The 24,450-nt window shown below is 44.3% G+C and overlaps 1 protein-coding gene across 1 annotated transcript in view; it reads right to left on the bottom strand.

Moving 5' to 3' along the window:
* RNF128 (ring finger protein 128) overlaps nucleotides 1–15,949 on the bottom strand; it is a 39,451-nt gene extending 23,502 nt beyond the window's left edge. The window contains exon 1 of the mRNA XM_082207292.1: nucleotides 15,349–15,949. Within this exon, the coding sequence (XP_082063418.1) occupies nucleotides 15,349–15,787 (439 nt within the window). The 5' untranslated portion in view covers nucleotides 15,788–15,949. The remainder of the gene's footprint in view (nucleotides 1–15,348) is intronic.
* Between the last annotated feature and the right edge of the window lie 8,501 nt (nucleotides 15,950–24,450).

Here is a 24,450-nt window from a genome sequence, read left to right on the forward strand (position 1 = left end):
AGCGGTACCTTTACCTTTTACGCCTAATGCCAGTTGCCCTATCAATGTAGTAGCACAAACATGCTATCACAGCTGCTTTGAAGTTAAGGAAAAGGAGGTGGTGTCATGTCTGCTTTGGCCCTGATCATAAGACCTAAGTGACTGCTTTAGTCAGCAAAAATAAAATGCCGCAACCTGAGAGTTCTATGTGTTGAAATGGTGATTACTGGCAATATGGCCAAAGAGCCCTATAATCCCCCAATGGCAACTCTACTCTTGGTTTTTATAGGTCGGATGAGGATGAGCAGGATGTATCGGCTCCAGCACGAAAGAAGCACAAGAGAAGTATGGGTCTTATTCCTTGAAACCTATCTGAGTGCCGGCCTTTTACATTGAAATAAGCAGCACCAGCAGCCGTAGCAAACTTAATATGCCTTCCTAACTGTTTATAGTAACGTTATATTTGTTTAGTTAGTAAAATTCTAGCTAAAGTGTTGGTTTTTAATCCTGGCTTAGTTCCCTAATGCCAAACGGAGATGATGGAGGAGAGATAACCTTGCTGCTTCAACCAAACCTTTCATTTTAATTTCAGTGAATCTTCCTATCTTCCTTCCGGTGGCCCATATGCTACAAGGTCTTATGTTACAAGGTCTTACCTTGTTATTGTGAATAGCAAGGTGATTTCAGTTAGCTAAATTGCATACGTGAATTATCTAGCTTGGATCTTCTACATTTCCTGCTGGCCAGTGCGGCTGCCCCATTATGGAACCCTAGATTTTAATTCTAGAGTACAAGGCAGCTGCTTTTAAAAAACAACAACCCAGTGCCTGCCAGAAAGAAGAAGGAAGATTAATTTCTAGAGCTCTGCTGAGCAATAGCAATTTTAATCAAGCAACTGATGTTTACCACATCGTTGCTAAGCTGAAACAACTATTTTGGTTTTCTGATTTTAAAGGTAAACTTTTGCCTCCTAATTCAAAATTAAGTGAATTAGAGTAAAGGGCCAATCCCGGAAGTTTATCAGAAATAAATCTTGCTTTAATGGGGCCTTTGCTGGGGGTGAACAGTGGTTTAGAAATATATGTATAAATAATTTAATGTCAAATACAGAACATAATTGTATTGATTTATTTGGATTTTTAGCCTAATCTTGGTGAGCCCCAGTATACATAAAAAGATAACAGGAATAGTTACATAGCATAGATGTCTGCTGTCAGGATAATAGCACCACTCAAATTAAAATCCTGGTTTCTTAGCTCTAGTATTGAAATCAGATTATGACAGAGGAATATCTAAACTGTTAGTCTGGACATTCATAAGTTCTGTAACAAAATTGAACATTAGAATTATCACATATGGGCAAGCTAAAAATCCATTTATCCCAGTCTCCAGCTGTAGTCAGCCATCTGCTTTGTGGATACTCATGCAAAGGAAAGTTAAAACACCTGAAAGTCAACTGGGCTTTCAGAGCATCTTTTGATAGTGAATTTGGTTTATCCTGAACTCACAAGGAAAATTTTCTGGTACACTGAAAATGAATATTCTCTGCTGTATTTCAGTATGGAAGGAACATAGGAAGCAGACTTATTCCAGGTTAGACTTCATGCCCATAGTGTCCACTTTCGTAGCAGCTTTCCAGGGTCTCTGGAAAACTCTTTCTAACCAACTCCTGCCTCATCTCTACAATGAGTCCTCACAAACATTTATTTAATTGCTAAAAACCAAGCTATAAGTTTCCGGAAATACTTAACTCTTAAAGGTAGACAGGCTTTCTTTGAAGAGAAGACAAGAACAGAAAGCAATTAGGCATGATGGGGGGGGGAATGTTCACCTCATAATTTTGCAGCTCAAAGTAATTTTGGTTATACCCATTTCAACTGTGCCACCACTATTATCCCCTTTCTCCTCATCTTAATTTATTACCGCCCTTCACCCTAAGATCCCAGGATCTTTCAACCCTTTCAAAATACAACTTGAAGCATATCCTACTGCATTGTGGGCAATATGAGCAAGCAAGGGATCAACTGATCAAACTATTACTGGCAAATTTGCTAGGAAAATCCGAAGCCTCCCATATTAAATATCTTTTGGAAGACAGGTGAAATGGTATTACACTGGCCGTGGCAAAGTTTCTTTCTGAGGTTATAAGAAACAAAGATCATTATGCCCTAGATAAAACAAAATGACTGCCTTGGTTTCTTCCATCTGTCTGTCTGGTCGTTTTAACTGTACAGTGGTGCCCTGCAAGACGAATGCCTCGCAAGACGAAAAACTCGCTAGACAAAAGAGTTTTCCATTTTTTGAGTCGTTCCGCAAGACGAATTTCCCTATGGGCTTGCTTCGCACGTCTTGCGAATTCGTTTCCTTTTTCTTAAAGCCGCTAAGCCGTTAATAGCCGCTAAGCCGTTAATAGCCGCTAAGCCGCTAATAGCCGCTTTTGACTTTTGAGTCGTTCCGCAAGACGAATTTCCCTATGGGCTTGCTTCGCAAGACGAAACGTCTTGCGAGTTCTTGCGAGTTTGTTTCCTTTTTCTTAAAGCCGCTAAGCCGTTAATAGCCGCTAATAGCCGTGCTTCACAAGACGAAAAAACCGCAAGACGAAGAGACTCGCGGAACGGATTAATTTCGTCTTGCGAGGCACCACTGTATCTAGTTTTGAAATTGTTTTGTGGGTCTTTGGACTGCAATAAAGTTTTGAATTTGAATATAACTTCAAAAACAGTTTTAAAACCAATTATACTTCATTAGACAAAGTAGATGCAAAGTTGGGAATATGAGTGGACTACCTGTGGCCTGCAAGCATGACCCCATCCCCTTTCCCCCCTAATCCAAGTCTAGAAAGAAACTGCTCTCAAGCAAAGTTTTAGAGCAATGTGGGAAATTTGCACACAGCTTTTTGCAAACCAACCAATTTGTTCTCTCTCACACCAATATGGCTTCACTTCCGGGGTTAAAATGAGTAATCATCTACTGCTCATTATAATCAAAATGCTCAAGTATATATAGCTAATGGGGAAAGTGCCTTAGAAAAAAAACACACTTTGTTCTGTGGGACTGTTTTTAATCCTTACCAATACAACAGCTTGCTTTTGAAGGTCAATACAGATTACACAAGAAGGGCAATTATCATAGTTATATACTTGGAGACCTGCCGTAGAAAGGTACCATCTTCCCTCAGTAAGCAGCTGATAAGATTCTGCCCTTACAAGTTCACAAAGCAAATATTTATTCTGAATTTGCTAAATCCTGGGCATCTTGCCCTGAAAAAAAATGTATTATCATTATCAGCCAACATTTAATAGCATTTTTTTTATGTTAGAGATTTTAAGTATCAGGCTGGACAGGTTATGCTGCTTCCAGACACTCTCCTCAAAACAAACTGTAGTAATAATCTAACTATTGTAGTAGGTTAGCAAGCCAAGTTACTATCCTAAGACAAAAGTTCTCATTATTATGACTTCATTTGGCCTGAAATGAGCAACACTCCTTCTGAAATGGGTGCTGCGTGTAGCTATATCCACTTACCAACTTGCTTGGGGTGAGGGCCCCTGCTGAGCATGACAAAAGAAATCTCCCAGAACTCTATATACTGACCTGGGCTTTGAAGCAGGAAGAAGCAGCGAGAGAGATTCATGCTGTTTCTGCTTGCTCCAAAACCCCATTGTAGCAAAGCTATCTCTGGCATATAAAGAAGGGTTTGGAAGAAGGAAAAAGGGAAATGCTAAATTACAGCAGGCTGCTGATGCTCCATTATAAACAAATCTGTGTATTATAAACCCCTCAATTTACAGGCACAATTTCACTCATACATGGTTGAAATTGTGCAACTCAAATCCCAAACAAGGCAGAGAACTTAAAGGTTCTTTTTCTTCTGGGTTCACTTGGGTTTAGCTCTTTAGATCTGGAAGGCTCAGGGATGCTATGCCCCCCCCCACTCCCTAGCTATGGGGTGGCTCCAAGGGTTTGAATATATGTTATTTTCATGTATATATGGAACCCTTAGATATATAATCTAGGTGACAAATGGCTTCTTAAACCAAGGTTACAGTTGCCAAAACAGAATGTCTAGTTGCCGTTTTTGGCTCTAAAGTCTTATTTAGCAAATGATGAATTGACTATGATTGATTATCAGTTAAACATCTGACTAGTTCATATGACAACCCTGAGCTAGGTTAAGAACTATGAGAACTTAAAGAAAAGTCACTTGATCCAGTGACAGTCCACATATATACTGGCTTTTTCCGACCTCCTTTTCTTAAAAGTGACTGTTCCTGCTGCACAAAAAAGGCATTTTGGTTCCAGAAATTCATTCCAAGTGTGCAGATAAACTATAACTGATAGAATTCTACAGAATGGGGTACTTGTGTGTGAAAACAGTCCAGATCCAAGGATCCCCAGGCATGCACCTCCCGATAATGGAGGTGAGGCACCATCCTGGCGCTCAGGCAGTTTCACCTGGTCAAAAGTGGTCCAAAGCCAGGTGCAAAATGCACCTGACTAATTTTGAACACTGCCTTAGAACAAAACTGCTGTGTAAGGTGAGGGATTACTGTACTTCAATTTAGAAGAGGGTGATTTTCTAACTGTGAACTGATAGTCTATTCTGTGAATAGATTGTTGCTTCAAATGTCAACACCTCCTGATATCAAAACCATAATAAATACAGTGGTACCTCGGGTTAAGAACTTAATTCATTCTGGACCTGAAACTTAATTCATTCTTAACCTGAAACTGTTCTTAACCTGACATAACACTTTAGCTAATGGGGCCTCCCACTGCAGCCGCTGCGCAATTTCTGTTCTCATCCTGAAGCAAAGTTCTTAATCTGAGGTACTATTTCTGGGTTAGCAGAGTCTAACCTGAAGTGTCTGTAACCCGAGGTACCACTGTATTATCCAACTGTTTAAGTGAGGGGTGGGGAACCTAATTAGGCCCACCAGTCCTCTCCATTTGGCCCATGAGACCATTTTGACCAGGACACACCCACCTGATCTATATCAGACATCATGTACGACATCAGATGTAGGGAAGGTAACTGCAGGGCTTTGTTAAAACAGTGTTTGCAGCTGATCAATAGTGTTTGCAAATCATAGGGCAATATATCACTTTGAGGGGAGCTTGATCCTCAGAAGTCCAGTTCAAAGTGATGCAGAAAGGTAGTCCGGTGTCATTATAATGTCAGGTGACTGACAAGTGAGCAGCTCCAACCATCATACATGGCCCATCAGGGTAGGGGAAGAGAAAAGCCTAGCCTACCAGGCTACTAAGGAAATGCTGTGTTCCCTCTTCCGCATCTTACCTTGACAAATTCACCCATTGCTCCCCAAAGCAATAAGAAGCTAGTTAGTTTCCTTCTCTGGCCCTGAAAAATGAAAGTTAATGGAACTTGGACAAAAATGAATTTTTGTATTCCTAAAGGAAAGCAGTTGCTTTGGTTTCTACCTTACCTTCTAAGAATATCCAGTTATTCACCATTTAGCCCAGTAGCAAGTGCTGCAAACAGTTGCTCTTGAGAGTCGCATAGGATTTTATAAACTCTATAAACTCTGCCTTGTGCTTTGACAACAACCTGCTTAACACAAATCCCAGATTCAAAAGTGGTTTATAGCGTAGCTGCCACCTTAAAGGGAGACCCGATCATCAAGTTTCTGTTGACACAGCAAGACTATGTACATTAGCTGAGAAACAAGTTCCGCCCCCACATGAGAATGCCTTTAGGCTATCCATACACTAGCCTCCTGATCTTTGAGCCACCAACAGCTGGCTCAGCCAGTGCTAGCCTCTTCCTCCACCCCCAATGCAAATAGGAACCTGTGTAATTTTCCCACAGTCATTAGACATCTGACGTGCAATGAAAACACAGTTGCCCACCAGGCACCAGCAACACTGGCACATAAGCTTGCTGAAAAGTCTGCAGAATTCAGAGGTTCACATTGTGACCTAGGCAAATGAAACACATTTCTCCTTAATTTCATTTTCGCCTTATGGTTGATTTTGTTTGCTCAGTGTGGTTTATAATTTGAGAGGCGCTAGAAGTTACCTGCTGAGTTTTGCAGCACAAGCAACTCCTCTCCTGACATGGGAGGAGTAGCAGTATGCAACACCTCCCGGGCAGCAGTATGCAACACCATTAACAAGGAGTCTGCATGTTACCTCTCCATCTGGAACCTACCGGTAGTTTGGTTTATAATACAGTGGTACCTCTGGATACGAACGGGATCCGTTCTGGATCCCTGTACACATCCTGAAGCAAACGTAACTAGTGACGGCACGTCTGTGCGTGTGTGTGTTGCTTTTTGCTGCTTCTGCAAATGACGTCATAGGGAAACTTCACTCCATAGGGAAATTAAAATTATAGAACTCCAGTATTTAATTTACAGCGGTAACTCTACATGCGAACAGGATCCGTTCCGGAGCCCCATTCACATCTAGAAGCAAATGTAACCTGTGTGCGCGCGTCTACGCGTGTCACGTTTCAACGCTTCCGCACATGCGTGTGATGTCATTTTGAGCGCCTGCGGCGAAACCCAGAAGTAACACACTCCATTACTTCCAGGTTGCCACGGAGCGCAACTCAAACGTGCTCAACCCAAAGCGCATTCAACCCGAGGTATAACTGTATAGCAAGTACCCAACTGCTAGCACCCCAATGCTGTTCTTTTAAAAGCCTGTCCCTCTGAAACACCCAGTCAATCAGAACAGCCACAACAATACGATTTAGAAGTATTTTTGCAAAACACAAGTGTTATTTCCTACTCACCATGCTTCAGCTCTCCAACTAAAGAGGGCCAAACAAACCCTCAAACATACATATGCATCTGCTACCTCCTTCAGCAAATGTATGCATGGTTGTCTTAAAAAAAAATGTTCAGTTCTGGATATGCTAACACTCGGTAAACGTGTGATCACATTTACCTACCGTATTTTTCGCACCATAGGACGCACCGGACAATAGGACGCACTTTGTTTTAGAGGGGGGAGAACAAGAAAAAAAAAATCTCCCCCTCTCTGCCCAGCGCCCCTTCAGTGAAGCGGCAGGAGGCGCTGCACAGAGAGGGGGAGAACTTTCCCCCTCTTGTTTTCCCGCTCTAAAACAAGGTGCCATTCAGGCGGCTACCTTGGAAGCCTGGAGAGCGAGAGGGGTCGGTGTGCACTGACCCCTCTCGCTCTCCAGGCTTCAGGTCCTTTCGACCTGCTCTTTGGGGCAGGGGAAGCCCACCACAAGCCCCAAAAAGAAGGTCAGGGAGCAGCGGAAAGGCACAGTGGAGAGGCTCCTGCCATAGCCGCGCGTCACCTCTCCAGCCGGGAGAGGGTCGCGGGGGGCTGCTTTAGCCCCCCGCGCGCGCTCTCCCGGCTGGAGAGGTGACACGGGGCTGTAGAGGTTCCTGCCATAGCCGTGCGTCACCTCTCCAAGCCGGGAGAGGGTTGCGGGGCTATGGCGTCTTCGCTGCATAGGACGCACACACATTTCCCCTTCATTTTTGAAGGGGGAAAAATGCGTCCTATAGAGCGAAAAATACGATACCTTTCAGATTTCCCCATCTACCCCTGACACTCATAGCCTATGTATGCCTCCTGGGCTCAGTGGACTTCCAAGGTCTCTTGCTTCCTGCTAAACACACAAAGCTCTTGTCTGGAGTCCACAAATGTTGGTTTGGCTCTCCGGGTAACATTTCCTTGCTTTTGCCACCACCAGCAACACTTCATTTGCACAATTGGGGAAGGGGGGGCTAGGTGTTGTTAATTTTGCATAAAGGGAGTAGGGCGACTCTCCTACTGCTTCTTCCAGCATGCAGCCCCTAACCTGTCCCAAAGTTCTCTGAAATTTATAGGGAGGAGGGATTTAAGTCTGAGATAGTTCATTTGGTAGAGTACAAGACTCTTAATCTCAGCATCATGGGTTCAAGTCCCATGTTGGGCAAATGATTCCTGCACTGCATGGGTGACTGTCATCTGCCCCTCCAACTCTACAATGCTATGATCTGGCAGGGTCTGTGGGACCCAGCTCTGGTCCTCCTTTTCTTCAGCTCAGTAACTACAATCAATCTCTCAACACTGCTTTTCAGGCTCCTGCTTCCTTTGCCCCATTCCTTTACTCACTTGCCCCTTGACCAGTTTCTTAGCACTCCTTTGCCCCTCCTCCCCATAATAGCATACAGCCATTCCTGACCTTAAGAATGATGCAGTTTCTTCAGAGATATGATATCTTTATTGTCATTGTGCCATGCAGGACAATGAAATTGAAAAACTACATAAAACTGCATAAAAACTACATAAAGCATTCAAAACCCCCTAAAAACCCCATGCCTCCATCATTAGAGAAGGTCTTGTTGCTCCGCCATGACCTCCCTGCCAATTTGGATACAATAAAGGAACTGGAGGCCCCTTGACTGTCCTCGGGTCCAGTATTGGACCACTTCGACCGGCTATCCCCAGCTGATGTGGACAGACTCCTCCGAGCTGGAAAGCCCACCACCTGTCCTCTCGACCCGTGCCCGTCTTGGCTGATTAGAGCGTGTCCAGACGAGGTGCGGGCCCTCCTGGGGGATATCATCAATTTGTCCCTTGGCACGGGGACATTCCCAGGGGAACTGAAGGAGGCAGTGGTGCACCCGCTCTTAAAGAAAACATCATTAGATCCTTTAGATCTATCCAATTACCGCCCGGTTTCGAATCTTCCGTTCCTGGGTAAGGTGATTGAGAGAGCGGTTGCTGAACAGCTTGGTGGGTTTCTGGATGAAACATCGGCTCTGGATCCATTCCAGTCCGGCTTCCGCGCTGGTCATGGGACCGAGACGGCTCTGGTCGCCCTAACAGATGATCTTCGTAGACAGCTGGATCGAGGCGGGTCGGGGCTGCTGATTCTTCTAGATCTGTCAGCAGCTTACGACATGGTCGATCACGAACTTCTGGACCACCGCCTTGCCGACGTGGGGATCCAGGGTACAGTCCTTCAATGGCTGCGCTCGTTTCTCTCTGGTCGGGGACAGAGGGTGGCGCTTGGGGGGGGAATTGTCATCGCGCCACTCCTTGGTGTGTGGAGTACCTCAGGGTGCGATACTCTCCCCGATGCTTTTCAACATCTTTATGCATCTTGTTCGGAGTTTGGGGCTGGGTTGCCATCAGTATGCCGATGACACTCAACTCTGTTGATGGATGGCCATCCTGACTCGGCCCCAGACACACTGACCAGATGTTTGGAAGCTGTGGCTGGATGGTTACGTAGGAGCCGGTTGAAGCTAAATCCTTCAAAGACAGAGGTCCTGTGGCTAGGACGGGGCAATATGGGATTGGAGGGGCAACTCCCATCTCTTGCGGGGGCGCAATTAGTGCCAGCACCATCCGTTAAGAGTTTGGGTGTAATCTTCGACACCTCCCTTTCCATGGAGGCGCAGATTGCAGCTATAACAAAGGCGGCATTTTTCCATCTCCACCAAGCTAAGCAGTTGGCTCCTTACCTCTCTCGCCCTGACCTAGCCACTGTGATCCACGCGACGGTCACCTCCAGACTGGATTATTGTAACTCGCTCTACGTGGGGCTGCCCTTGAGACTGACCCAGAAACTCCAGCGGGTGCAGAATGCTGCAGCGAGACTCCTTACGAGGTCTTCGCTGCGAGATCACATTCACCCGGTGCTACACCAGCTGCACTGGCTCCCGGTGGAGTACAGGATCAGGTTTAAGGTGCTGGTTTTAACCTTTAAAGCCCTATATGGCCTAGGACCCTCGTACCTACAGGACCGCCTCTCCTGGTATGCCCCACAGAGAAACTTACGGTCTTCAAATAAAAACATCTTGAAGGTCCCAGGCCACAGAGAAGTTAGGCTGGCCTCAACTAGAGCCAGGGCTTTTTCGGCTGTGGCTCCGATCTGGTGGAACATTCTGTCACAAGAGACCAGGGCCCTGCTGGACTTGACATCTTTCCGCAGGGCCTGCAAGACAGAGCTGTTCCACCAGGCCTTTGGCCAGGGCACAGCCTGACTCCCTCCCTCGGCAATTTTCACGGCGCTCTGGCCCAATGGTTGCCAGTGGCCTGAATTAATTAATTTTATAATGAATGATTTTAGAGTGTTGTTTATGCTATACTTTTATACTGTTTTATTGTTGTTAGCCGCCCTGAGCCCGGCTTCGGCTGGGGAGGGCGGGATATAAATAAAATTTATTATTATTATTATTATTATTATTATTATTATTAGCCTCAATTCTTCCCTTCTGGCTATCCCCCCTTAGTTCACTGACTATTCACTGGCCTTTCCCAAAGTTCAAGATTCCATTTCAACTGTGTAGCATTGTTTTATAGGAGAGGATGCAAATGTTTCCTCAGAGTTGTTATGATGGTACCACACTAATAGTCATTCTAAATAGCCCAAGTCCTGCATGCTTCAGAAACAGTATTTTTCTGTGCATGCTCAATCACTTTAGCAGGCTTGCTATGGTCCCTTCAATTAAGGAGAGTTCTCTGCCATAGTCCCCACTCCTCCTCATCAACTCTAAAATACAGTGGATTGATATTTGATGCTTATCTTGGTTTAATTGCATGTCAAAGTACATTTGATAAGATAAGAAAAAAGCATTTGGCTTTGCCCTGGAGAGGCCCTTTCAAGGAAGGCTGCCTGCCACTACTGATCTTTTCAGGTAGAAATGCTTCATATGAACCCCATAAACCTCCAGAACTCAATCTGAAATCTCAGTGGCTTTATAGATCAATTCTATGTATGTTTTATTCAGAAGTGCCCCTGTTGTATTCAGTGGAGCTTACTCCCACAAGTGGATAGGGTTGGGGCCTGCACCAATACACGTAGATCAGAGTCTAGGATAGATGAAAGCAGTGTAAGTACCGTAACATTAACACACAATACAATCAATTACTTTCTTCTTTCAAGGCAATTTAACAGTTCTGCCCTACAATGACTTTTTGTCTCAGCCAAAGCCAATCAATTTATTTAGCATCTGTACAGCCAATCAATTTCTTGTACTATGTAGGCCCTCTAAATGATATCAAGGGAAACTGATTTTCTGACTAGCTATTCATTAGCTGAAGCACTTGTACTACATTAGGGGATCTGGTTTATTCAGTTCGCAAGGAGCAGGCGCGGGGGGGGGGGGAGATGCAGAGACGTCAAAGGCATGCAGCAGCAAACGCAAAAGATTTTTTTTTTAGTCCACTAAAAGCCACATCAATTACCCACATTTGTAATCTCCACCCACATTCGAGGTTCATGTTAACTAGAGTACAATAATCCCATGGCTCATGTTTTAATGCCCCTCCACAATGATAACATGGAAACACTAAATAAATAAATAAATCAGTGCATGTTTAATAACTCCCAGAAGATAATAGGCATCTTTTCAGTATTGTTTCATAGCCGTGAGGGACATGCTACAGAGGGAAGTGAGGCCAAGTGTGTTGCTTTCTTTTCTCAAAGGAAAACATTACTACGCAAGACTATTGGTGTCCCTGGAATTCTTAAGTGGAAATTGTTCGTATATTGCTTTTATGCATATCCCCGTCACTGCAACAAATAGCAGCACAGCAAGCATGTAACTAAGACAACTAACTCATTCACAGAAAAACGTGAGGCAACAGCATGGCATTAGCACACTAGCTTAGCAAACTCAGAAGGAAGGATGGTCAGAATGTTCATACTTCTGTGATTCCTAATCATTCCTACCAATACACAAGGCAATCCAAAGAACTAGAAAATTAGAATTATTTTCCTTGTTCAAACAAGTGATGAAATCCTTCCAGAGCTTGTCAGTGAAAATCTATGAAGAGCACTGCATATAATTAAAATGCACTGCAAAAATGCAAATTATTGTAATCCATATTTGTAATGTTAACATACAAATGAGATAAGCCATTGCAACTTGATTAAAACAGAGTACTAAAGGTTGAGCTGCCTTGTAGACGTGGTGCAGGTGATACCAGGGTCATCCCCAAGTTACTACCATCTCTCAAACCACACACTTCTCATGCAAACATGGGCTAGGAGAATAATTTACTACATTAATATTGCATATGACACATGAGCAACAAGGGTTACCACATATTTTCTGGAAGGGCTCTTATGCTTTAGGTAGATGCACATTGTGTAGAATTTCAATCACAGCCAATTTGAACCTATTTTACAAGAACTCTCGCCTTGGACTGAATACTCTTGAACATGTGCAGAGCACCTTTCAGGCTTTAAATTTTCTTCATCTGGCAAGCAGTTAAGATACTAAAACAGAATCATTAGTGGCCAGTACAATCATCAGAATGTACAGTGGTGTCCAAACTTTTTTCAAAGAGGGCCAGATTTGATGAAGTGAAGGGCTGTGAGGGCCAATCAAAGAATTGAAGATGTTGAGCTTTTTTTTATTATTTTACCCCAAAATTGTTGAGATTTTTTTAGGACTGAAGTTGTTGAGGGTTTTTTTTTTAGGATTTAACTCCAGGAAATAAACTGCCACAGGGGCCAGATTAAACCGACTGGCAGGCCAGATTAGGCCCCCAAAATGGACTTTACACATGCCTGGTTTCAGAGGATATCTTATCCACTTTTTATCTGTGCAGCTCCAAAATGACGACTTAAATTTCTACTATCTTTTTTGTATTTGTTAATATATTTTTAGAATGTCACAAACTGTTTGCAGATTTCACCAACATATGATGCAGTATATAAATTGCCTAAACAAATAAATGATACAGAAGCTTCTTAGATGGCTTTTACTCACTGCAAGCAATAAAGCAAGGAATTGTTTGCTGCCCTTTTGCAACTGCTTTGGAGTATTTTCAACTTGTATATAGTGGCAAGACAATTGCTTTATTCAGGATGGTGAGTTGAGTTCAGTAGGAACCAAAACTTGGGAGAGTATCTCCAGAGTTAAGATACCTGCATTTTGGATCTATATGCTATGCAGAAGATAACTTTGTGTTGGATGAAGTGAAGTACAGTGGTGCCCCGCAAGACAAATGCCTCGCAAGACGGAAAACTTGCTAGACGAAAGAGTTTTCCGTTTTGGAGGTGCTTTGCAAAACGAATGTCCTATGGGCTTGCTTCGCAAGACGACAATGTATTGCGAATTCCTGTTGGGTTTTTTTCCTCCCCCCCTTTTTCTAAGCCGCTAAGCCGCTTATCAGCTGATCTGATCAGCAGCTAAGCAATGGGCTTGCTTCGCAAGACGAAAAAACCTCTAGACGAAGAGAATCACAGAATTCTTTTCGTCTTGCGAGGCACCACTGTAGTGTGGACAATAGAGGAACAGCATTAGTACTTTTCAAGATAGTGTGTGCTCTATGTTTTTTCAGGGATTATAACCTCAGGAGCTGCCCAAATTGTTCTTAGCATCTTCTGCCTACTAGAAGTACCAAAGAACATAAGAAGAGCATGCTAGATCAGGCCACTAGTCCACCAAGTCCATCACCCTATTCTCACAATGGCCCACCTCTTTTAAAGCCATTCAAGTTGGAAGCCATCACTACTTTTTGAGGGAGCGAGTTTCTTGATTAAAAGGATTTCCTTTTGTCCGCCCTGAATCTTCCAACATTTAGTTAGTTACTTGCAAAGTGTATTTATGACTGAAGTCTAACCCTAGATACGAGGTGGTGTGCTCCACTCAATTTACTGGGACACTTCTGTGTATGCATGTGATCACAGTGAGAACCTGGTGGTGCTTCCATACCATGGGGAGGAAGGAGTAAGTGGAGTGATTCACAACAGTAATATAGCAACAGTCATGGCCAAGAGAAGCCTTTGCAGTAGGCAGTCTGATCCTGTGGACTAGCATCTTTAATAGTCAAGCAACTCCTGGAGCTGTTTTACAGCAACTTCTGCCTCTGGAAGAGAAAGCCTAGAAATAACCCACTTCTTAAGATAGCACACCCATTGCACACTTAAAACCCACAACTTTGCCCAGCTTCTTACGGGTGCTAGGAATGTATTAGGGGGAAGCTACAGTTCCCTGGATTCAGTGGTCCCTTTAACCCTCTTGCTGCACCTTTCTCTAGAGACTTGGACTATGATGTCACCAACTGCCATGGTCCACAAGAATACAATACCCCCTTCTCTGCCTTTTCCCTCATATCACACCTTCCAACAGATTTTAACTAAAAGCAGCCCTGAGAGCTAATCTCGGCTAAAAAGCAAGATATAAATTTCATTTAGGACAGCAGAAAGGTATTGAGCAGAAAGGCAATCATATGTATCCTAAGATGGATGCAATACATTAAGGACCCACAGATATATGCAAGGCCCAAATAAGACACACTTTACAAAGCAAACCACACATCAGACAAGTGCTTGTACACCAAGAGCAAAAATGAGCAATTTTCTTATCTGATTATGGCAACTGAAAACTGCCAACGCCACAAAGAGGTTGTAGAATACTTAAGCAAAAAGAAGAGAAGCTAGGAAATGCTTCTTTCTACTTGGGTGTTCAAACACAGAAAAAGAAGATGGATCATATCTTCTGAGTCAAGCAGAGCAGGAGACTCTTCATATGAAAGATTCCTGCACTGCAAGGGGTTGGGCTAGATGACCCTCGGTGTCCCTTCTGACACCCTCTGAAGCTCACTCTGGGCCAGTTCCCATCTCTTAGCCTACCTCCCAGGGTTGTCATTAAGGATGAAACGGGGAGGAGGAGGAGAGCCATGTTCCCCTCCCACCTCCCCCGACCCTCCCTCGAAATATAAAGGTGTTATATAAATGCATTAAACAAGCTGCATATCTACACACACATACGCAATCATGTCTATATCTCCCAGGGTAGCTCTGTTGGTTGGAGCGTGGTGCTGATGAACGCCAAGGTGGCACTTCCCATCCCCTTATGGGGGCAGCGGGCTTACTCTTGCGGGCTAGACTAGATGACCCTCGGGGAACCCCTTTCCCCAAACTCCACCTATACTGTGCTATACAATACAATGCATTTTAAAAAAAGCCAGGTTTTCAATCTCGACTCAGAGGGACCAGATGCCGGAAACTGTCCGGCTCCCTCCCTCCCTCCGCCCCCCACCCACCTCCCCCGACATATAAAGGTGTTATATAAACGCGTTAAACAAGCTGCATATCTACACACAAACACGCAATCATATCTATATCTCCCAGGGTAGCTCTGTTGGTTAGAGCGCGGTGCTGACGAACGCCAAGGTGGCACTTTCCATCCCCTTATGGGGGCAGCGGGCTTATTCTTGCGGGCTGGACTAGACGACCCTCGGAGTTCCCTCTCCCGCAACTCAATACAATACAATGCATTTTTATTTTTATTTTAAAAAGCCAGGTTTTCAATCTCGACTCAGAGGGACCAGATGCCCAAGCGAGGGGCGCATCCCAGAAACTGTCCGGCTCCCTCCCTCCGCCCCCCACCCCCGCCCCCCCCCCGTTTTCCTCACCCGGGTGGGTCATGGGGTGGACGTCGTTCCCGGACCCCCCAGCGTAGTTGTAGATGACGGCGGCGGAGGCCTCCCTGGCGGCGGCCACGGCAATCTTCTCGGCGAAGGTGCAGCCGCCTCCGCGCTGGATGAGGGCGACCCACGGGGTGGGCGGCGGCGGGCTGCTGAAGTTGGTGAGCGGGCTGCAGGCGTTGACCGCCCCGGGCCCTTCGGGGGCCGCCACCAGCCCGGCCGCCCGGCGCAGAGGGGAGTCCTGCCCGAAGATGCCGCTCTCGCCCACGTTCCAGTAGCTCTCGTTGCTGCCGGGCATCCTCCACGACACGTTCAGCCACGCCGTCCACACCGACTGGGCAGAAGCCCCGTGGCGGAGGCTGCCGGGGCCGCCGCCGCCGCCGGCCAGGAGCAGCGCGAAGAAGGCCCACGAGGAATGCCGCCACATCGCCTCAGAGGAGACCGGCCGCACCACGGAGAAAGAGACGACGCTGGGGGGACGGGGACAACAATGCTGCTGCTGCTGCTGCCGCCGCCGTTTGCCTCAGGCGAGCGACTGGCCGGACTGCCGCGCTCTTTACCTGAGCCCATTCCCCGCCCATTTCTGGAGGGCGGGGACTCGAGGGGAGGGGCGGGGCACGGTGGACGGGAGGGGGGAGACAGACACGCCCCTCCACACTCCTCCTCCTCCTCCTCCGCGGCCGGCCAGGGAGGCCCACGTGCGCGCAGGCGCGCCGCCGGGTTCGAGCGCTGGCGCCGCCGCCGCGTTCCGAACCTTTGTCCCGGGATCGAAGCGCGTGGTTGGGATCAGTAGAACTCAATAAAAATGCCTTTCCGCACACCCCCCCCCAACAAAACATTAGTAGTCTCATGCTGTATGGACTGATCTGTCCTACAGGAGCCTACTAGTAAAAGCTGTCACAGTGTCCGTTCCAAAACCAAGGTGCGCTTTCCCTAGTATCTGAAGAAGTGTGCATACACACGAAAGTACTAACTTAGTTGGTCTTTAAGGTGCTACTGGAAGGAATTTTTTTATTTTCCCATAGAAAGTAATGCAAAACGGATTAATGCATTCCCGACTTTTAAAACAACCCCTAAAACAGCAATTTAACATGAATTTTACTATCTAACAAGAGGGTTGATCCATAAAATGAAAGCAATAAACATTGTACAGTGGTACCTCAGGTTAAGTACTTACTTCATTCCGGAGGTCTGCTCTTAACCTGAAGCACCACTTTAGCTAATGGGGCCTCCCGCTGCTGCCGCCTGTTTCTCATCCTGTTCTCATCCTGAAGCAAAGTTCTTAACCTGAAGCATTATTTCTGGGCTACCGGAGTCTGTAACCTGAAGCGTATGTAACTCGAGGTACCACTGTACAAGGTTAAAAATGAACAATTAAGGAATTTACAATAACACAAAATATTATAATAAACTGTGTGCTCTTAAGATTATCATCTGTTGTTCCAATGGCAAGTGGGGGGACGGGGACGACATGCTTCAGCATGAGGGTGGGGGTCATAGCTGTCAACTTTTCCCTTTTCTTGCGAGGAATCCTATTCGGAATAAGGGAATGTCCCTTTAAAAAAGGTTAACGTTGACAGGTATGGTGGGGGCGGGGGCTAGGATTGCAGTCCTAGCAGCCCAAGTTTTAGCAATTTACTCAAGAGTAAGCCCTATTTATTTATGTTAGATGTTTGTTTCCTTGCAGTGCTTTGCTCACCTGGTTTGGGAGTTAGCTCCACTTACCCATGTAAGGGGGAGGGAAATAGAATTGCATTGTCCCTGTTTCATGTTATTGTTTGTTTGTTTGTTTATTCATTTGTCTGGCCAAAGCCATTACAAAATTGTGTGTGTGTGTGTAAAATAAAAACAAAACAAAATACACCACACAAAAGGCATTTTGTCATATACAGTCATATTTCGGGTTGAATTGCTTCGGGATGAGCGTGTTTGAGTTGAGCTCCGCGGCAACCTGGAAGTAACGGAGTGTGTTACTTCCGGGTTTCGCCGCTTGCGCATGCACAGATGCTCAAAATGACGTCACGCACATGCACAGAAGCGCCGAAACATGACCCGCGCACGCGCAGACACGGGTTACGTTTGTCTCTAGATGAGAACGGGGCTCCGGAATGGATCCCGTTCGCATCTAGAGGTACCACTGTAATAGTTTGCTACCCTGAAGAATTTAACCTATCATCCCCAAAAACGTTCCTCCTTAAAATTGCTACTCTCAAATTGCTAAACAGGCCACTTTTTCAGAAGTGTAGGGGGACCTGTCGCCTAATGAAAAATTAATTAGATACCCAATCAATCTCCCAACTGGAGATTTACACCTGTGAACAAAGTTGCTCTTAAGTTCTTGTAAATAGTGGAGTAAGTATGGGGGTTAGTCCTACTTACTCGCAGGTAAGGGGAAAAATACATAGAACTGCATTGTAGCTATGCCAACATCTCAAGTGTGTACTCAGAAGGAATCTCCAATGTTTTACTAATCTTGAATGCACCTACTTCTTCTGTAAAATCAGCTGGTGAAACTAATCATAGCTTTAGTTCCACTTATTTTTAAGGGAATGAAAGTGCAACTAACTTCCTTATTATTGAGGCTTTTTGCAGCTGATCAGTGTGTATCATCTGAGAGATTTCCTTCCCCGCCCCCTTATCAAATGATTGACTTGGGAAAGGACAATTTGTATCCCCATCAGCTATAAACCTCTCTGTCTGCTCCAGTGCTGTGTCTACCTTGAATGCATTTTTGTTTTGCTACCACTGCCAAAATCAGTGAATTCTTTTTTGTGAGGGGGGCAGAGAAGAAAAAAATTGCTTGAGAGGCCACACCAGGCTCCTTGGGCTAGGGGTTGACCACATCTCGTCTAGATCAGGCTTCCCCAAACTTGGGTCTCCAGTGTTTTGGGGCTACAGTTTCCATCACCCATGACCACTTGTCCTGCAAGCTAGGGATGATGGGATTTGTAATCCAAAAAAAGATGGCTACCAAGTTTGGGGAAACCCTGATCTAGATATTTTATTGAAGAATTTCTGTACAAGTTTAGCCCAGCAAACATTTGTGAAGGGAAAAAACAAACAAACGGCTGTAGGCTGATGGTTTGCACAAAACAGCACACCTAGCATCCTGTTATTGTCTCCGGCCACAAGCACTGAGACAATTCATGAAAGCAAGTGTGGTGTAGTGATTCAGCAGCCTTTCTCAAACTTGGGTCACCAGATGTTGTTGGACCACAATGACCATCATCCCTGTCCACTGGTCCTGCTAACTAGGGATGATGGGAGTTGTAGTCCAACAACATCCAGGGACCCAAATTTGAGAATTGCTGGATTAGAGTGTCCTGGGCGTGTCAGTGCTTCCCAGCCTAACCTTCTTCAAGGGTTGCAGGCATTAAATGAAGAGGATGAGAACCATGTATACTACATTGAGCTCCTTAGAGAGGTGGGCTGTAAATGCAAGAGGTACATTACTGGCTGAAGCTGGTGCAAAGTTACCATACAACTGTCTACTCTGTGCCCAGATGATGTGGCTCACTATTGCACCACACATGGCACAGAGTCAGTTTATACATGCATGGGCATCATTTGCTCACCAACCATTTTGGACCCAAGTGCACACTTGTAAACTGGACAAAGTGTTGTTGTGGAAGCAGCATGCACTACAGCCTGATCTGCTATGATGGCTTGCTCACACACGTGCCAGTCACTTCTCGATGCTGTGGTCCTTGAAATATGATGATACTTATATGATCCAGTCAATGCTAAGCTGGCAAAGAGCTCAAGAAATATGGCAGCTGCTCACTTGTGCTCACTGTCAGTGCAGTAGCAGACTTCACAATGCATTAAAACGTTTGTTCTCCTACATCCTTCTCAGTCTCATTGGCTTTAGAAAATGTGCTCTGCGGTAAATGGGTTGTAGATTACATTTTGAGAGAACCGCAGTGGCGTGGCTGTCTATTTAAAATGAAGCACTGTTGAAAGTTCAACAGAAAACAAAATATGTGCATAACATTAAAAAGTAATAATAACGAAGGACCGCGAGCGCGAATTGGGGCGGTAACGACTCTGCAGGGCGACGCCTCGAGCTTCGGCTGAGAGAAGCGACGGACCGCCTAAGAAAGGAACGGAACCCCCCAGCGTTTTCAAGGCGTTTTTCTTTCTTTTATATAAAAAAAAACGCAGTGTACAAGGCGAAAAGCTACTAATGAAGCTGGGCGGCGCCTGGAGGATTTTAGATTGTTTTTGGGAGTCCGCACGGTGGAGGATATAAGATGGCGCAGGCGGAAAGTCGATGGCGTAAGGAGCTTTTTTTTTTTTCAGAAAGTTTGTTTGAGTAAGAATAATCTGTTGTGAGGATCAAAGAAAGGACAGTAGTGGACATAAAGGATTAACTGGACCCTGGTGTGTTTTTCAGTTCGTCTTTTTGGGGTTGTTTTTGTGGTTTTACAGGGAGAAGCACCTCCGGGTGTCCGTAGTTTACAATTGTACATTTAAGACCCGGAACGTCTAATTATCCGAGACACCTTCGGAAGGAGCTTAAGATTCATCCTGAAGGAGGAAAGACGGCGGTGGGTAAAGGTTAAGAAAGCGGCAGCAGGCACAGCAGGCGCAGGGCGAGAGGACTCTAAAGTTCCCGTATCTGCCGACATATTTTGTTACTCCTTTTTTCGCTTTCCCCCCCCGTGCTTACCCATCCGCCCATGTGGAGGTTATTCCTGGGTGGAGGGAACTGGACAAGGGGTCTTAAAAATTAAGGAGATGACATGATGTTTAACGGGTTTCCATAATTTGACCTGGATTCCGACTGTGGAATTTGGAATTCGAATATTGGACTCTGATCATAATTTGGACTATAGTCATAATTCGAATCACATCTATAATTTACAACTACAACCTGGACTTGGACAATCAAAGGCTAAAAGCGGACTAAGCAGGACTAAACATTTTTAAGTTTCTCTACTAGACTTTTAATATTTTGCCTTTGTGACGTAGAGCGGGCTGAAGAAGCGGACTGGTAAGGAGTGAAGAAAGGGGCCCCCAGAAGTTGGGAAGGCCTGACCCCGCACTCCCCCTCCATCCCCCCCCCGCTGGACTGTACAACTTTTTGCGGTGGGCTGTTCATAGGATCTCTGCTCGGGTCACCTGAAGCTTAAGTTTGGACCCTTACCCGAGGCAGCTGCTTTATCCGGTCTGGAAACTGGTTCTCTTCTCTTTTTCCTTTCTTTTCCTTTCCTTTTCTCTTACCATTGACAAACTTCTTTTGTTTAAAATTGCGGTTAATTGGAAGGCGGAAAAGGGAAGGATACAAAGGATACAAGGGTGTGGTTGAAGCAAAATTTTAAGAGGTGATAGGAGGAAATGACGGGAAAGGACGGAAAGGATTGGAAGAGGGGGGGTGTAACCCCAGGAGAAAGAAAGCTGTCGAGACAGGAAGAAATTAAAGACTTAGACAATTTGTGGGCTAGAATAAAGGAGGAATTTAAGCAAAATACATTATATATGGAAAACAAATTGGGAGAGGTTCAGGAGAGGATTGACAAAAAAATAGAAGGAGCAGTTGGCGAACTCTCTACTAAAATTCAAGATCTTTCCGCAAAGTCCAAAATGATTGAGGAATCTAATAAAAAACTGCAGAAAGAGATGAGGGATCAAAAAAGGGAGACAATGAAGGTTAAAGAAGAGCTGGGGGAGCTGAGTAACTCCCAAGATAAGATTTGGGATAACCTAGCCATGGCAGATATGCGGTTAAAACAGCTTCATCTTAAATTTAGGGGAGTAGCGGAGGACAGGAATGAGGACATAAGAGGGAAGATGATTAAAGAACTTTCTAATTGGCTAGGTCTAAGGGAGGAAGAGATGGCTGCTACTGTGGACAACGTGTTTAGAATGACTAGGCCCAAACACCTGAAAGCAAGCAAATTCCTGGGGGACTGCTTGGTGATTTTTAATTCTTTGGAAATGAAAAATTTAATTTTGAGAAAGAGCTATAATAACAGATTAAGAATTGATGGAAGGCCTATCATTATCTATAAGGAAATACCAGTGAGGCTGCTTCGTAAAAGAGAGGGTTATAAACAAGTAGCAGCAGCATTGAAAAGAAACGGGGTCCCATTTCGATGGGAATTCCCGGAAGGGATAAGCTTTTTTTACAAAGAGAAAAAGTTTAGATTGTTGGACACACAGGAGGCGGATAAGTTTCTGAGAAGATATGAAAAAGATTTGGGAAAGGTAGAGAGCAAAATAAAGAATAGGGTGGAAGAAGAGGAAGGGGAAATAAGGGGCAGACAGGGGGAAAGGGGTGGAGCGGGGAAGGGGGAAGGGGACTCAGAGGAAGATGATGATGAGGCCGTAGTGGGAGAGGAGACGGCAGAAGAGGGGGAAACCTCAGGAGACAAAGGCGTTTAGACTATAGCCCGCAAGCTCGGTTGAAGGTTTAGAAACAGACAAAGGCTAAAAATAACACATACACTAAAATTTTTATCCTGGAATGTTAATGGGTTGAACGATAAGGTTAAAAGAAATAAAGTTGAGAAAGTTGTAAAAAACAAAAAGTATGATGTAATTTGCTTTCAGGAAACACATATCGCTAAGAAACATAAACACATCCTGGTGAATAAAAGGTTAGGAGTAGACTTTATTAATTCTGATGAGAAAAAAAAAGAGGTGTAGTAATATATGTTAAAGAGAAGTGGGAACCGACCCTGATATGCAAAGATGAGGAAGGAAGAATCCTAGGGGTTCAATTAAATTTCCGGGGGGGAAAAATCAATGTTGTGACGGTATACGCACCGAATTCAAACAGAGCAGAATTTTTCGAGAAACTAGAAAGCATGTTATTAGAGCTGGAAATTCACAAACTAGTCCTGCTTGGAGATATGAATGGCGTCCCGGCGCCGGATCTGGATAGGAGTGAAAAAAAAGGAAAATTGGCTAAGGGGAAATTGCCGAAATCTTTTGACGATATGGAAGGAAATTTAGATTTAATTGATATCTGGAGGTACAAAAATCCCTCCCTCAAACAATTTACTCACTACTCTGAACCCCATCAGAGCTGGGGTAGAATCGACCAGATTTGGACGACAAGAATACTCTCGCTAAGGGTGAAGAGTTGTAAAATTTACCCCAGGACAATATCTGATCACTGTGCCTTAGACATGGAAATAAAAAATGAAGCGAAGGGACAATACAAGTGGAGGATGAGTGAGAACCTATTGGATAATGAAGAGGTGAGGGAAAAAATTAAAGGTACCCTAAAAGAATATTTAGATTTAAATTTGAATAAAGAAACCCCTATAGACGTGGTGTGGGATGCCAGTAAGGCGGTGATGAGGGGTCTGCTAATACAACAAAACAGCTACAGAAGAAAGGTAAGGGAACGTAAGAAAGAGGATATCCTCTCCCAATTGAGAAATTACGAGAGAAAATTGGTCATAAACCCAACAGATGATGATGCTATCCGAGCCTCAAGGGTGCTTCAATCTCAATATTCGGCAATACTGAATCAGGAGATAGAATGGAAAATTAAATTTACAAAGCAAAGATATTTCGAATCGGCAAATAAAATGGGTAAACTATTAGCTTGGCAGTTAAGAAAAAGAAGGAAACAAAATGTGATAAATAAAATAATAATAGAGGATAATATCATAGAAGACCCAGAGGAGATAGAAAATAGGTTTACCCAATTTTTCGAAAAGTTGTATGAAAGAGGAAGAGAGAACAGTGTCGAAATTAAGAACTACCTGGATCAAAATGAGAGGAGATATATAACAGAGGAGGACAGGATACATCTGAATAAGGAGATCACAGTAAACGAGATAAAGGAGGCCATCGGTAGGATGAAGATGGGGAAATCCCCAGGCCCAGATGGCTTATCGGCAAAATATTATAAAACGTTAGGGGAGTACCTAGCCCCAGTGCTTAAAGACGTGATCAATAATATCCTCCAGGGAGGGAAGATCCCGGACTCGTGGAAAACGGCTTATATAACCTTGATCCCAAAATCAGAGAAAGAAAAAACAGATGTAAAAAATTATAGACCAATCTCTTTACTTAATAACGATTATAAGATCTTCACCGATATCTTGGCTGGTAGACTTAAGAAGCTCTTAACAAAGTATATACACAAAGATCAAGCAGGATTTCTCCCTAACAGACACCAGAAAGAAAATGTTCGCCACATACTAAACATTATTGAATATTTAGATATGAGAATAGACGTCCCTGCAGCATTAATTTTCGTAGATGCCGAGAAGGCTTTTGATAATGTCTCCTGGGAATTTTTATTACAATGTCTGGAGAAAGCAGGTATTGAAGGCCCCTACATGAAAGGTATCAGGGCAATATATTCAGAACAGCAGGCCAGGTTGATCATAAATGATAATTTGACTAAACCCTTTAAGATTAAGAAAGGTACAAGGCAGGGCTGTCCTCTGTCCCCCTTGCTATTTATAATGATATTGGAAGTAATTGCAAATAGAATAAGAGAGGCTTTAAATGTAAGGGGGATAAAAATTGGAAAGAAAGAATTTAAGCTTAAAGCCTACGCCGACGACTTGGTCCTGTCTGTGGAGAATCCAGTAGACAGTACAAGCAGGATAATAGAACTTCTAGAGGAATTTGGTAGACTGTCGGGCTTTAGATTAAACAGGAAAAAGACAAAGATTCTAATAAAGAATATGACTGAACAGGATAAAACCCAACTAGAAGAAAAAAGTGGTATTAAAATTGTGAATAAAGTCAAATATTTGGGAATTTGGCTCTCACCAAAAAATATAAATTTGGTTGAGGATAATTATAGTAAGGCCTGGCAGGATATCAAAAAAGATATGGACACCTGGCACAGACTGAAATTATCATGGACAGGGAGAATGTCTGCTATTAAGAGGTGTATCCTCCCGAGGCTATTATTTTTGTTTCAAAATATTCCGATTATTAAAGGTACCTCCTTCCTTAAGAACTGGCAAAAAACCCTGACCAAGTACATCTGGCAGGGTAAGAGAGCCAGAATAAAGTTTAAATACTTGACAGATTCAAGAGAGAGGTGTGGTTTTGCAGCCCCGAATATCAGGCTCTATTACGAAGCATCCTGCCTATGTTGGATAAAGGAGT

This window comes from Podarcis vaucheri (genome assembly GCF_965113315.1).
Source record: "Podarcis vaucheri genome assembly, chromosome: Z".
Lineage (NCBI taxonomy): Eukaryota > Metazoa > Chordata > Lepidosauria > Squamata > Lacertidae > Podarcis > Podarcis vaucheri.